Source organism: Falco rusticolus, chromosome 13 (genome assembly GCF_015220075.1).
Source record: "Falco rusticolus isolate bFalRus1 chromosome 13, bFalRus1.pri, whole genome shotgun sequence".
Taxonomy (NCBI): domain Eukaryota; kingdom Metazoa; phylum Chordata; class Aves; order Falconiformes; family Falconidae; genus Falco; species Falco rusticolus.
The window spans coordinates 4,306,524-4,320,568 of NC_051199.1; the positions used below are offsets into that span (position 1 = coordinate 4,306,524).

Here is a 14,045-nt window from a genome sequence, read left to right on the forward strand (position 1 = left end):
TGCAAGATGAAAATGGTAAAATTATCATTAAAATGTTAGTTACCTAGAGCAGTAACAAGGAGAAAAGAAAAATGGTTGCATTAGCTCACACACGCACCAACCCTGAGTGTCAGGCCCTGCATTAAGTAGTACTACAGAAAACACGCAAAAAAGAAGCAGCAGAGAGACAGAAGATACGCCCACGCTGATACAGGTAATGAATTTTTATCTTCTTTTTATTTATGTGGCAGAAGCCAATAGCAAGAAACTCTCGGCTCCTCTTGTTGTGTCATTACTAGGATGTCAGACCACCTGCTCAGGGCTGCCACCCCCTTGGTTTTATCGATAACTACTTGACAGATCTTGGGAGGAAGGTGTGCTGTAAAGATCTTGAAGTACCAATGGTTTGTTGTTGTTTTTTCTTAATGTATTATGCTGCTGTTTCCCTTGTCCTAAGTGGCGTTGGGTTAGGGTATTTATGTGTTTGGGTTTTTTAGTGTAGTGTAAACCATGAGTTGGGAAGTGGAGGAGATCTGCTCCCACTGCACGGGCAGCAGTGGGAACACCCGTAGGAAGCAGCTCGGTCCTCCCGTGCCTGTGGAACAGCCTCAGAGCCACGTGCCCGGCTGCGATGAGTAACTGTGCACCCACCTGCTGGGCCCTGAGCAGCTCCGCGTGTTTAATTCTCACGTGAGCAGGACGAAAAGGTTCTGAGACGGTGGGAAGTGACTTTTCGTGGTAGTAGCAGCTAAAAGATACACATCAGTTCTCTAGCAACTTCTGCCGCGGGAGTTCCATTATTTGCTGGCTCACCAGACACCCTGGGAAGCATTGCATCTCTGCCTTCACCGGAAGGGAAGAGCTGGGGCACTTGGCACTATGACCTAAAGGACACCCTGCTCCTGTTGGCTTCAGGGTAAAAGTGCCGGTCAGTTGTGGCCTTTGGTGTTCCCTGGGGGGCGCGGGGCAGGGGGCGGCCTCAGGCCTCCTGCCAGGCCAGTGCCAGGCTGCGGGCAGGCCGTGGCAGCAGCGCAGAGCAGCTCCCTTTGCTCCCGGGCCGCGGGCCGGACCCCCCGCAGCACCCCCGCAGCCTGCTGAGGACATGCCCGTGGGCTCCCCACGGAGCGGTGGGTCTGCTGGCCTGGCAGCTCTGCGGGCTGTGCAAAGCCTGGGCCTCCAAGGCCCTTTTCTCTGAAGAAGCAGCAGCTCGAGGAGACAGGTCTTTCAGCTTGGTTTCCTAGGGAAGCGAGGGCGGCCTGGCTTGTCTGGTGCTGTGTGTCAGTCAGCCCGTCTTTCCCCTCTGAACGCCTGTCTGGAGTTACAGTCTCCTTGCAGATGGTTCAGGGGCCGGATGATTCACAGAACATTGCAAGGCTTGGAAGAAATCAGTACCCAGGATGAGGGGGGGACCTTGGCAGCGCTCTGGCAGGGAGAGGCTCCGCTGTGCCTGTAGGCAGGAGGCGTAGTGCTTTTACTGCTCTGGGAGTTATTCAAATTCGTTATAAATTAAAAGGTGTTAAGGTGCAGTAGGAAGAACTGATGGATGCAACACAAGACTGATGGCTGAAGGGCTGTGATTTTGAGACCTTGTGGCTTTGCTGTCTTAGTTCCCCTGTCTATCAAAATTTACATCTAATTTATTTAATTTATGGAAATTCACATTTTAAATTAAAATTTCAACTTGGAAAAATGCGAGAGGAGTGATTCGGCACTCTTGGCTAAGAAGCTAAAGGCTGAGAAGACATTTGAAAGTGTTCCAGAAGCTTTCTTGTAGAAGATGCAAACCCAAAGCATTTGGCTTTTTTTATCCACAGGGGAAACAAGAAGAGCGAAGTGTGCAGCCTGGTGTGCTCTTCCCCTTCAGGCTGCAAGGGCAGGTATCTTTAAGCTGGGAAATTTGAAAGATCCGTGGTACTTTCTTACTTCAGGGAGGTGATTTCTTTGATTTTTAATGCCTGTTCATAACACACTGCGAATCTGTACTCTCTGCAGTGTTAATTAAAGTTATCTGGAGCCTCTTTTTTCTCCTCTTTACTCTCTTCTAGCCCTTCTCAGAAAAAACATTATTCTTTTAATGAAGGGGGAACTAGAAAGTAGCGAGCCCAGCACTGTGACTGTTGGATTGAAATGGTTTCCTGGCATGCAAAACCAGGCAGATCTTGAAGCATCCTGGAGCAGCTTCTCTTCAGCCCCCTGCACCTGGAGTTTTATTCTTACCTCAGAGCCCAAATGCTGGCTTTTAAAATACATATTTCTGCACTGTAGTAGCAAGAGAAGTGGGAAAGCAGGACTATGAAGCTCCCAGAACACAAGGAATGATGAAGAATTAAATTCAGTCTTTCTGAGTATCAGTGTATCAGTACAGGTTTAAAAAAAAAAAAAAAAAAGTTTTTTAGGAGGCTGACACATTGGTGTTGATGTGTGTGTCCTGAATGGCCATCCTATACCAAGTCATAGAAACAAAAGCGTATTCAAAACCATGTATGCATGTGGTAGCAAACCACACTTTCTAGATAGCCAGGTCAGCTACAAATATTATGAGTAATATGTGGAATATATGGTACTACATTTCTTTCTTTTTAGTTTTCCTATTTTGTGGTTCCTGCCTTCAGGTATGTTTCATAAGCTTTATTTTCAGCGAACATCTGTTATCATTAATCTCAGCTGAAGATGTTTTGCTGAATGGCTGAAGGAGGATAAAGAATCCATCAGTAGAGCTTCGCAGTGCACACATCTTCCCCAGCTATGATTTTGGATGCCACAATTTATTATTTATTTTTAGCAAAAGCCCCAGATGACTGAACTTTGAAGCCTTCGTTTAAAGAAAACTTGTTTTCAAGAAAGTCCATGGCCAAGTTCGTAAGGGAAAAAGGAACAGGTTTATAAGCCATCGGAGCTCTCCTAAACTGTGTCACTGGACGCGTGCTGAGATCCTGGGGAGGCCCACCTTTTCCTGACACCTGCTGGCACCTTCTCCGGTGGAGCCCTGAGGACTCATGGTCACACAGGTAACCTGCATGAAGATGTCGCATGCTCTGCGGCTCACAGAGCTGCCACTGCACAGATGCTTTCAGATAAGGGGGAAGCATTGCTTCCTATCATCGCCAATGCAAGTAAACTTCTGAAAAGGATTGTGGGTTTTGTCTAAAATGTTTCACATTCAAAATTCAATCGATTTGGTGCTGATGAGCTCATCCAGCACACCAAAAGACACAGCATGCTGGTGCAAGCTACTTGCCCTGCCTCCTCGCAGCAGGCAGCTGATGGGCAGGCACTGCCTGCTCCTGGCTGGGAGAGCGGGTGGTTGGGCTGTTCTGTGGTGGAACCTTTGATGAGAAAGTAAAGTCGGAGGGCTCTTTAATTGTCCCTTTTGGGTGATTGCATGTTGTGAAAGTGTGGTAGGATCTCTCAAGAGACCTCAGCACTGAGTGGTTGTGCTTACAGACTAAATACAATCAATTCTACTTGCCAGAAAGTAAAAAGAAAAAAAAAAACCCACAACCAAAAAACGTTTTGAAAAAGGCAGAGTGGATGCCTCAGCTGTTTCACTTCTCTACTGCATGCAGGTAAATTGTGAAGCTCCCTCTAAGCACTGTTTGTTTAATGACTGGAAAGAAAGCACTTCATGTCACTCCAAAGAGTCAATATCTGAAGTTACGGATTAACTAAGTTCCAGCAGAGCTCATGGCGGAAGAATAGATCACGCTGATTCATACTGAATAAAGCAGTAAGTGCTTCAAAAGTATTGTATCCTTTGGGATTTCAAAGTACAGCTTGCTTTAATGAAGCATAAAGCTTGTCAGAAATGCCTGGTGGCGAGGGGAGGATGGCGGGGCAGGCGAGAAGTGTTCTGGGAGAGCTGCTGGTGGCTGAAAGGCAAACCAGCTGCAGGGCCTCATGGACAGTGCTTTGGAGTCAGTCACGGCACCACACAGCATTCAGCGAGGGAGCTGCTCTGGGAAAACCAAGGGAAGGAGCTAGCTGAGCTGCCCGCACACGTCGCCTGCAGCGGGGGGTCGTGCAGCAGCCCCGCAGCGCGCTCCCTTCACACCTGCCTTCTCTGCTCTAGGTGGCTCCTGCTGCAGTATGTGGAAGCTCGTCACTGTAGGGGTGCTGCTGGCCGCCTGCTCTTCACCAGTCTGTACCTCAAGTAAGTTTTCAGAGATACCATTCACCCTTTTCCAGTTGCTACAAGTGTGTTGCTCGCTCCTCTGTCAGTCCCAGGGAGCGAGTTGTTCTGGATTCACTCTGCAATCGTTCCCATTAGAGGGGTTTGAATTCCTCTAGGAGAGGTTGACAGTGCTGGGCCGCGATGTCTGCCTGGTCGCAGCCCTCCTGAGCCCTACAAGCTGCCTGAGCACCCCAAGCAGAGGCTGGGGCTTGCTGCTGCCGCGCAGCACTGACAGCCCCCGGCTTCCAGGGCAGGTGCTCTTGCTGTGCGAGAGACGAGCTGTTGCATTGCCATGTGTCCCTTGGGAAGGTCCACCACCACTTTTCAGCCAGCTCTTTCTTTTTTGCCTGCTTGTGTTTTCACGTTTTTTGCTTCCAGTATTTTACAGCAATGAAGATGCAAACCAAGTCCTGAAAATCCAGAAGCGGGCAAACTCTTTCCTGGAGGAACTCAAACCGGGCTCTGTGGAGCGTGAGTGCATGGAAGAGCGGTGTGAATTTGAGGAGGCCAGTGAGATATTTGAAACCAAGGAAGCAACAGTAAGTTGTTCTTGTAAGGATGAACGTGGGACTGAACCATTATCGTTTGTTTTCTTCAAGTATTGCAACCCAGGGCATTGAATCCAGCACTGAACATGCATCTCTCCTGACTCCTAAGGTGTAGGCATGGTATTGAGCATCCTTGCGTTACAGTGGTTGTCTAATTACCTCCTATATGGGCCACAAAACTTGGCTGCTCATGCATGTCCCACCTGACCTAACTGTGGGGTTTAGGTCCCAGCCAGGTAATCCCAGTCCCTGCTTGACCCCACTGGCTGTTCTTGCTGCCACTGGGTTGTCACCAGTCCTTCCAGTCCTTTGCCCTCGGCTGTCCATTCGCCAGCCCTGGCTGCCTCCCACTGTATCTCCCCAGTCTCCCACCTGTGCCTGACGAACCCTTCTCTAACCACTGGGTTCTCTCTCATTTTCCAAACCTTTTATTTTCAATTGGATGCTGCCTGTATTGTCAACATCACCGATTCCTGCCCCTTTCCACACCCGGTTGTTGTGTTGACTTGGACTTTTTCTGACTCTGTTAAGCAGAGTAGGCTTGCCACACGGGATGAACCAGTCCTTGCTGTCCCTCAGACCCCGGTGTGCAGTGGGGTCTGTCTCCACAGTGCCCACGTTGGTCTAACTGGACACAAATGAGTTGTGCGCTCAGCCACACAGGTGACTTGCAGGCAGTAAGTGATAAGAAAACAGCAGCTGTGGGGATTTTGAGGGGTTGTGGTACTGGAGGGTCTGCAGGTTGGGCAGGGGGATCTGTGCTGAGTACAGGCAATAGATGAATGAATGGGTTGGCCAGTTGTATTGGTGTGCAATGCCAGTCACTACACTGTCAAGAAGAATGAGACCAGAGCTGCTGACTGTGGTGCTGTGCTCTGTTGGATGAGACCATGATAGGCTTTAAATCCCTCACTTGTTAAAAGTCTGCTTCTGGCCTTAATGTAAGTTTTGTTTCTCCACAGCGAAATTTTTGGACCAAGTATGTAGGTAAGTAAAAGACTTTCCCAGTCACTTCTCTGTTTCCTCAAGAGTAACTGGTAGTCAGCCTCCCCGCTGCCATGTATCGCATACCCATTCAAACGCTCATTCTCTCCTGTATGGGGTGTGCAGGGAATGTGTTCCTGTTCCATCATACAGCAGCCTTCCCAAAAAACTCGAAGTGCATCTGTGCCTATCATCAGTCGTCTCCCCAGAGCTAAGGCACTGGTCAAAAGTGCTCTCTGATGCTCTAACCCCACCTGACGTGGTCCAAAGAGGAGCCCCAGCCCTGCTCTTCACTCCCACAGCGACCTGCCTCTGCCCTGTCTGCCTCGGGTTTTGCTCTTTCATCCCCTTCTGCCCACTCCGCTCACCCTGCCGCTGCGATTCAGAACCCGAACAAATGCCTTTGCCTCTGGGCTGGCACCACGGAGGTACCACCATTTGGTGGCAGAAGCCATGGGTGATGCTTGGCAGTCCGGGGAGGGTCTGTTCCTGTTACTGCTCGGTCTGTGAGCTCTGCGTGGTTCGGGGACTGAGTTTTCTCGCCTCTGTTTCAGATGGAGATCAGTGTGACCCACAGCCTTGTGCCAATGGGATCTGCAAGGACAATATTGGAGAATTTTCCTGCATCTGTAACAAAGGCTGGGAGGGGTTTCTGTGCAATTATGGTAATGCTGCCTTTAATCCACTAAAAAATAACATTCTGTGTGCCAGGGAGCTCTGTGTAATAGGTAGGGGTTGACACTGTTGTCATTGCTCGGTGTACTCGCTCTCTTTACTAATGTCATTTCTCTTTCGCTTCGTGATGTGGTAAAAGGATTATCTGCATTTACCTAAAGCAAAATGAACTTTGTGTTGCCATGGGAGAGGTTTGGAGATCTGAGATATGTTAATTATACAAAAACACTGGAAATAATTCCGTAAACCGGGGGTTTCAGGTACTTTAGAACCATCAGCACAGGAATTATGGTAGGGGAAAAACAACCCACTGCAAATATTTGATTGTCTTTACTGTGACAGTTTCTTCCTTGGACAAAAGCTGGATAGTGTGTTTAGGGATGAGCACATATGTCATGTGGCATCAATACTTGGCACTCAGTGACAGTGACTTTTCTGTTCTCCAGTCTACCCGCCCTGACAGTAATCTGTTTTCTCCACCTCCCCCCTGCCTTATTCTGGACCAGGGTCTGTTTGCTGTCTCAGGGCTGAGTGCCCACAACTGTCATCCCAAACCCGTTGCCAGCTGTTGCTCGCTGGAATTACAATGTCATTTTGCCACTTTACCTTCCTGTGACCCTGTGGCTTTCCAGCTTCTCATGTCTCTCTTGCTGTTCGTGTTTTCCGCAGAGGTCAAATACACCAACTGTTCTGTCGATAATGGAGGATGTGAACATTTCTGCAGGGATGACCCTGCCAACCGGTGCCGCTCGTGCAGATGTGCCTCTGGCTATCAGCTGAAGGATGACCATACCAACTGCAAGCCTGTAGGTAAGAGGAGGGTGTTCGTAGTGCAGGTTTGACAGAGGATTATTCAGATATGAAGTAAGAGAATGTTATGGGAGAATTGTCTGCAGTGCGCTCTTCAAAACATCCATTCCATGCAGAGTAATGCTGTGCCTGCGTTTCCCAGTTCCATGGGCACTTTACAGCCTTTAACCTGTGTTTGCCTCCTGGAGACATACAGGGGGATCAGGAAACTGCCTCCTCTGCCGAGTGCTGAGGGACTTCCATGAAGCCACTGAGCAGTATCGCCTAGGACGGAGGGAATGCTTTAGAAAGAGGTTTTGTATTGGGTGACCTGGTCTTTGCTAGTTAACTTCTCTGCATCTCCTGTAGTGGAGTTCCCCTGTGGAAGAGTGAAAATGGACTACGTTGAACCCAAAGTAGGATTCAATATTCGGCTCATTGAGGGAAAAGCAGGAAGAAGGGGAGGCAGCCCTTGGCAGGTAAGGAGAAGAATGTTTTTTCACCACAAATAGTTCAGGCTTTTCCCAAACTATTTTTTTCTGTGTGCCTGGCTGCTCCACAAAGGCTCCTGTGTACTAATGGTGGTGCCACGTGAAGCTAAGATTCCCTTAGCTTCTTCAAAAGCAACCCAAAAGTTGGAGTAACAGGGAAAAATGGTTTATTATCTGTTAGGACTCTTGACCTTGTCACTGTTGCCAGGTTTTTACCTTACCTTGCTGCCAGCAATGTCAAGAGAGAGGGTAGTGGTGACACTTACCGACTCTGTTGCTCCATCCAGGGAAAGGCCGCTCGATCCCTGCGATGCATGCTCCTGGTGCTTGATGTGTGCTCCTGCTGCTGTAACAGCCTTTTGGTGGGAGCACGAGCTAATCGTCTCCCCCTCTCCGCATGGATCGGTGCTTATAAGCCTCAGCTGTCATAAACTCAATTTAGCAGATGTAATCAGCAAAATACACCATAGCTTTACAGAGCAGACTGGGACATGGCAGAGAGAGGGGAGACGGTGCAGAGCTTATGGTGGGACTAGCGAATGCATGGAATGAGGACCTGGTTCTTTTTGACATTAAAGGCCGTGTTACACCATAGTGTGAGTTGCAGCCTGAGATGACACACTGTCTCTGGCGTGCCACGGACATAAGAATAATCCCCTCCTTTGAGCTCTGTGTTTCAAAGCTTTCAAGTACCAAAGTGCTTCTTTACAGTGACTAGCATCATCCCATGCTGATTTGGATGAAGCCAGCCCTCATGCAAGAAGAATATTCAAAACTTTCTTGCAGGTGTCCCACAGAGTGCTTTTGTCCCAGTGTAGAGCTTTGCCTTCAATGCTTTGGTGCTTGATGCACCTGGGTGTTTTGCAACCAGAGGGAAGAATGTGTACAATGTTTTGGAGCCGTGCTCCATGCAGTGTCAGACCTCCCTCTCTCTCTCTCTTTTTTTTGTTTTGTTGTTGTTTATTTCAGATTATGCTGCAAAATAGCAAAGGGAGATTTCTGTGTGGGGGTGTTCTCATCCATCCATCTTGGGTCCTAACAGCGGCACACTGCACTGAGGCAGAAGAGGGGCTCAAAGTAAGACTTGGTATGGAAAAAAAAGTCTGTCCCTGCGTTTTTTAAATATAACTGTTTCATTCCCAAGGTTTATAATCTCAGGAGAAAGCCTAGCAGTTTATGAAGACAAAAGACCTTCTTGGTTGTAGGAATAGGTTGTCTAGGAAGTATTTAATATGCACCTTAGCACAAAACAAAAAAGTTTAGTAAAAATATGATGTCGTTTGAGCCCTAAACCCTAGAGATGTTTAGTGAGATATGTGGAACAGAGTTTTGAATGGAGACATGGTGGGGGGCAGGTGTGCACTCCCTGGCAGTGGCAGAGATGTTCATGCTGAGCCTACAGATCTGATCCTCGACGTGCCTCTGCCAGGCTGGGACACCCAGCACTGCTCCGGACTTGTCCCACTGCAGCTCTCTGCTTGCCATCCAGGGGGGCAAAACTGGAGGGGAAGCTCAGGCTGGGTTTGCACTCAGGAGCCTGGGGGGTCATCTTGTAGCAGGACTGACGTGGCCTTTTCATGACTGAAATGAAGAGTCAGGTCTCAGAGTAGCTGAAGTTTTGGAAGATGGATTTGAGAACAACTGAATTTTCCTGTTTGTGGCTCTTGTTCCTGCATCTCCAGCTTAAGAGCATCCAGAAGTGTGTTCAGCGATCCAAGAAAACAGAGCAGACGGGTGAATGTAAGGATCCCATTCAAAATACTGTGTGTCCCTTCAGAGAACGTCTCACACTTTCTTGTTTATGTAGATCTTCATAGCTAATGTTATTCTGCCAGCAGCAAGATTATGATGCTTCTTATTGCATAGAAGGAACCAGATGCATTTCACCCAGCCTCTGGGTTCAGTACCTCCAGGTGTGGATAGAACTCCTGGAATTTTAAACTCTTGGGGTGGGTAACTGAACTGAGAAAGGAGGTATCGGTGACCAGAAGTCAAAAAGGTCTTCTGGGCTGGGGGAGCTGTTGGTGCCATAGCACTGATGCAAAAGCTCTCACCTGCTTGTTCGTGGCTGGCTGGGTGCAGAGCGTTCGTAGCCGTGCTTGCGTGCGGGGCATGTGACGCCTTGCAGAAAGTGTGCTCCTGCACAGCTGAACTGCCTTCCTCGGAGGGGATCTGACGGTGTTCGAGTCCAGAGTTATTTCTGAGGCCTAAACCAGAGTTTTGTATCTGTGAAGACAGGAATAACCCCCCGCCCATACCTGCCAGTCAGCCCCCGCTGCAGCGGCTGCAGAGTGGGTAGCAAGGAAACCTGCTCCAGGGTGCCACAGACACAGCACCTCAAAGAAGAGGGGTCAGGATAGAAGAAAAGAAAAAAGAGATTTTTGAGTGGTGGCTTGATAAATGCAAGTCCTTCAGGCTCTGGTACTACTTAATACAGGTGCCAATCAGAGCAATTCCAGCCGTCTGCTGTGGCCACATATGGGATGTCCATCGGCTGTCTGCAGCAGAGCAAGGGGAGACACTCAGAAATAATTGGTCTGGAAGTCCAAGATCCAAAGCTAGAATTAAAGAGTCTTTTGAGAATCTATTTCTGGAATGACTGTGGATCATAGAACCCCTACGCTTTGGAGACATTGACTCCTTACAGAAAAAAACCCAAAAAACCAGACCCAAAGAGCTGCAGTACCTCATGGACAGGCTGGAGCAGAGGGGAGTTACGCTGGAGCAAGTGACTTCAGAAGACCTCGGTCACGCAGGGTCAGAGTAACTTGGCTGTTGGGCTTGTATCTGCGGGGATTCAAATAAAACTGAAAGAAGGCACAATTTAGCTGGGGGGGGGGACGACGGGACAGGGCCAAATTTGCAAGATGTGTGAAGCACACATCTGAAAAGGTGGTGATGAAGAGCAACTTGAGGTCACCTGCAGTGAAGCCAAGCTGCCGTGGGCACACGCCGCGTGGGCAGGGGGCAGCCTGTCCCGCAGGCCTGCCTGCAGCTCGCGTGTGCACCGTGCGCAGCTCTCGGCAGAAGTTTTGTCAAGCACCTACTGAAGGAGGCCCGGATCTGGAGCTTAAATTAACCGACTGCACCTTCAGAAACGTGGCAGCCACCACTAACGACTCGTGGGGCGCTGCCTCTCCAGCCTTGCAGGGAGAGCTGCCCCGCTCGCTTTTCCCACCATATCACAACTTGTTCTCGCCTTTCTGGCCCTTTCCAGCTTTTCCTGCTTACTGTTCCATAACTGCTGGGCCCACAAAGTAGCTGTCATCATGCAGCTCAGATAACAACTGAGAAGTTTTAAGTAGTCAAAAATTCCTTAAAATACAGATGCGAGATTTCAGAAGGGATTAGCCTTGCCGTCAGTCATCTGGATCTTGTAAATCCTGGAGTTCAGTCGTCCAGGCCCTGGTTGTGCCGCACAAAGCTCCCACGCCGTTGTGCATGTCTTGCTGCACTGTGTGCTTGCTCGCCCTGCTTTTACCGCGGACTCCAAGCAGGTTGTTCTCCCCCCGAGGAGCCCTCCCGTTGCACAAGCCAGCTGTAACGGGAACACCGCAGGGCGCCTCCGTTTCTCACCCGATGGCCGTAGCTGTTGGGTGCGAGCTCATTGAGTGCTGTGTGTGTTCCTGATTCAGGTGATTATGGACATTTTACAGATTTGTCCATTAGTTATTACTAATATTGTTAGTAATGAATTACATTACAAAAGTAATGAATTACAGTAGGACATTAGGAGTCCATCAGCTCCAGTAAGAGCACTGTTAACCTATAACAGAAAATGAACAAATGTCTGTATTAAGAGGGAATTAACAACGTGACGTACAGCCCAAAATCAATCCAGGTGCTTTGGTGTTCAAGATGAAGGAAGGCTCCGCAGCATCTGTCATCTTCTTGTTTGCTCTTCCAGGTAAATACCACCGTCTCCGTACCGAGGAAGATGAGCAAACCATTTGGGTTGATAAATGCGTGACCCACGAAAATTACACCAAGGAGACCTCCGATAACGACATAGCCATGCTGCACCTGGCCGAGCCCGTGCTGTATAACAAATACGCGCTCCCCATCTGCCTTCCCACCCGCGAGCTGGCGGAACAGGAGCTGATGAGAAGCGGGAACCAGATGGTGGTAACTGGCTGGGGCAGCACGAGCGATGTTAAAAACAATTATTCGACTTTCCTCAGTTACATTCAGATCCCCATGGTTGCCCGGAATGAGTGTGCCCGGGCGATGAGTTTCGCCATCTCGGACAACATGCTGTGCGCTGGGAGCTTAGAGGACAAACAGGATTCCTGCAGCGGGGACAGCGGAGGCCCTATGATCACTAAATATAAGGACACTTGGTTTTTGGTAGGACTTGTGAGCTGGGGCGAAGGCTGTGGGAGAAAGGAGAAATTTGGGGTCTACACCAAAGTTAGTCAGTACCTTGAGTGGATCCAGCAGCACATAGATAAGATGTCAGCATCTTGGAAGGGTTGATCGTGATCCCGAGAGTCTGGAATATTATGGCTAAGTGCTAGTGGCAGTATGCGGTGTAATGTACTGTCAGATCTTCAGTATTAAATATTGAGTATGTGTTAAACTTGTGTGCTGTTTTCCTTGGTATCTGGGGGGCGGGGGGGGGTTACTTGGTTGTTTTTCTTTTTTACATTCGTTAGTTTCCAGGTTATGTTGTTTATTTGTAGCATGGTTCTACCTAGACCTTACAGGCAAGAAATGATAACCAGTTCAGCTGAGAGGCAGTACGGCATTGCAGAAAATAAGGTAGTCGGTGGTCAGACGACTCAATCTGTGCAAAATGACGGAATTGGTTGGGGTGGGGGGCAGGAGGGGACAGAGAAAAGTGTTTTATCAGTCACCGTAGTGATACAGTTCTGTCATTTCTGCTTTACTCTTAACGTATTATCCACAGTAGCTGTTTTGGTTTGCTCTGAACTTGGACAATTCTTCTTCAACACCGTGAAATCTTAATACCATCCCTGCGTCGCACCTTGCTCCAGTGCTCACAGATGAAGTTGATCCAGCAGGTCACTACAACTGCTCCCTATTTTCTATTCTTTGCACACTCAATGCCTGATTTTAACACCACTACCACCACCCCAACCTTTCTTAAAAGTCAGCAGGCATTCTGTGTTTTATTCTGGTTATTAAGGTCTAATTAGCAAGCTAAGCAAACACTTGTTCATTCCTATTCTAGTGAATGCAGTCAGCTGTGGGCTATATTAGCATTGCTAATACTTCCTGATAAATGTGTGTGTATGTCTGATCTGTATCTGTATGCATGTGTGTATATCAGTAAATAAATTAGAGATAGATAGCACCAGTAAGTTCATAGGAAGCATTAATAGTCAAAATGAAGTTTAATATCACAATTTATACTTGTTTTTATTCTTAGCACTTAAGCCTGCTAAACAGAATTAATCTTGTAGAAAAAAGCCCACTAACCCTGCCATAGTGATGCATGTTTCCAGCATCTCAATCGGGATTTGGACCCATTTTTGGATCAGTGAAGAACTTCAGTCTGCTCTTGCGATGAGATTGTTAAATGGAAAACACCTTGGGTACAACAAAATCATATTAGGATTTGTAAGAAATTTCATATGGTGTCAACAGAGAGGTGTAACACCTCTTAAACGTGTGGACTTAGTCTTGCTGACTTACAGGCTGCTTACCCGCTTATTAAGCAAGCGCTGAGGTTAATTCAGGCGTTGCAGACGAAGCAGGGTAAGGGCTTCATGTTGGGGGTGAGCTAAGACTGACAAGTACTGTCAGCTCGCTCTGTGTCGCCTGCTGTCGCTGCTCTTTTTCTCTTTTGTTCCCCCCTGCCCTCCTTTTTTCTTTGGGACTGGATTTAAGGAGCAAGGAATGTGGAAGAACACCACTTCGGACAGCAGCCTTCCAACGAGGGCCTGCCCCAAGGATACGTGCTTCTGAAACGGCTGGCATTGCTGGTCGTTGAATTCCCAGGAAAAAACAGTGGTGTGTTTCAAAGCCAGTAAAACATGGGTCTAATTAAAGGCAGAAATCATAATGTCAGTGCACGGCTGTGACTGCTGCAGGGCACTGTCTGCCTTCCCGCAGGTGGCTGCGATGAGTCCTCCTGCACAGCCACAGCTCTGCACGTTTCAACCGACGTTTGCAGAGCAGCTCGTGAATTTTGCCAATCGGTTGGTCTTACCGACTGAAAGATGATGGAGTGTCAGAAATCTTCTTTTAGACATTCCAGATTTTCCTGACAATTTGTCACAAAGAAGTGGCTATTACTGTTGGAAGATGTTTTTAAGGATTTTTTTTTTTAAATATACACGTGTGTGTATATGTGTGGAAACAGACACATGGGTTTTATTCCTCTTTTGGATTTCACGTGTTTCATAGAATCCAGAAGGTTGTCTTTCCTCTGTCAATATTTGT

General features: G+C 48.2%; 1 protein-coding gene across 1 annotated transcript; it reads left to right on the top strand.

Annotated features, from left to right (window-relative positions):
- The first annotated feature begins 3,570 nt into the window (after positions 1 to 3,570).
- PROC (protein C, inactivator of coagulation factors Va and VIIIa) lies at positions 3,571 to 12,216 on the top strand. Its single transcript, XM_037406875.1, has 9 exons — positions 3,571 to 3,706; positions 4,049 to 4,129; positions 4,529 to 4,689; positions 5,661 to 5,685; positions 6,237 to 6,347; positions 7,027 to 7,167; positions 7,516 to 7,625; positions 8,607 to 8,724; positions 11,545 to 12,216. Exons 2-9 carry the CDS (start codon positions 4,066 to 4,068, stop codon positions 12,111 to 12,113), a joined length of 1,299 nt encoding a protein of 432 aa, XP_037262772.1. The 5' UTR covers positions 3,571 to 3,706; positions 4,049 to 4,065; the 3' UTR covers positions 12,114 to 12,216.
- The last annotated feature ends 1,829 nt before the right edge of the window (positions 12,217 to 14,045 follow it).

Bases quoted from the DNA above. Each gene is read 5' to 3' on its own strand.
- PROC (XM_037406875.1), top strand. From the start codon at position 4,066: ATGTGGAAGCTCGTCACTGTAGGGGTGCTGCTGGCCGCCTGCTCTTCA. The intron at 4,690-5,660 runs GTAAGTTGTTCT...GTTTCTCCACAG, and splicing joins TTGAAACCAAGGAAGCAACA to CGAAATTTTTGGACCAAGTA. The intron at 7,168-7,515 runs GTAAGAGGAGGG...CATCTCCTGTAG, and splicing joins TACCAACTGCAAGCCTGTAG to TGGAGTTCCCCTGTGGAAGA.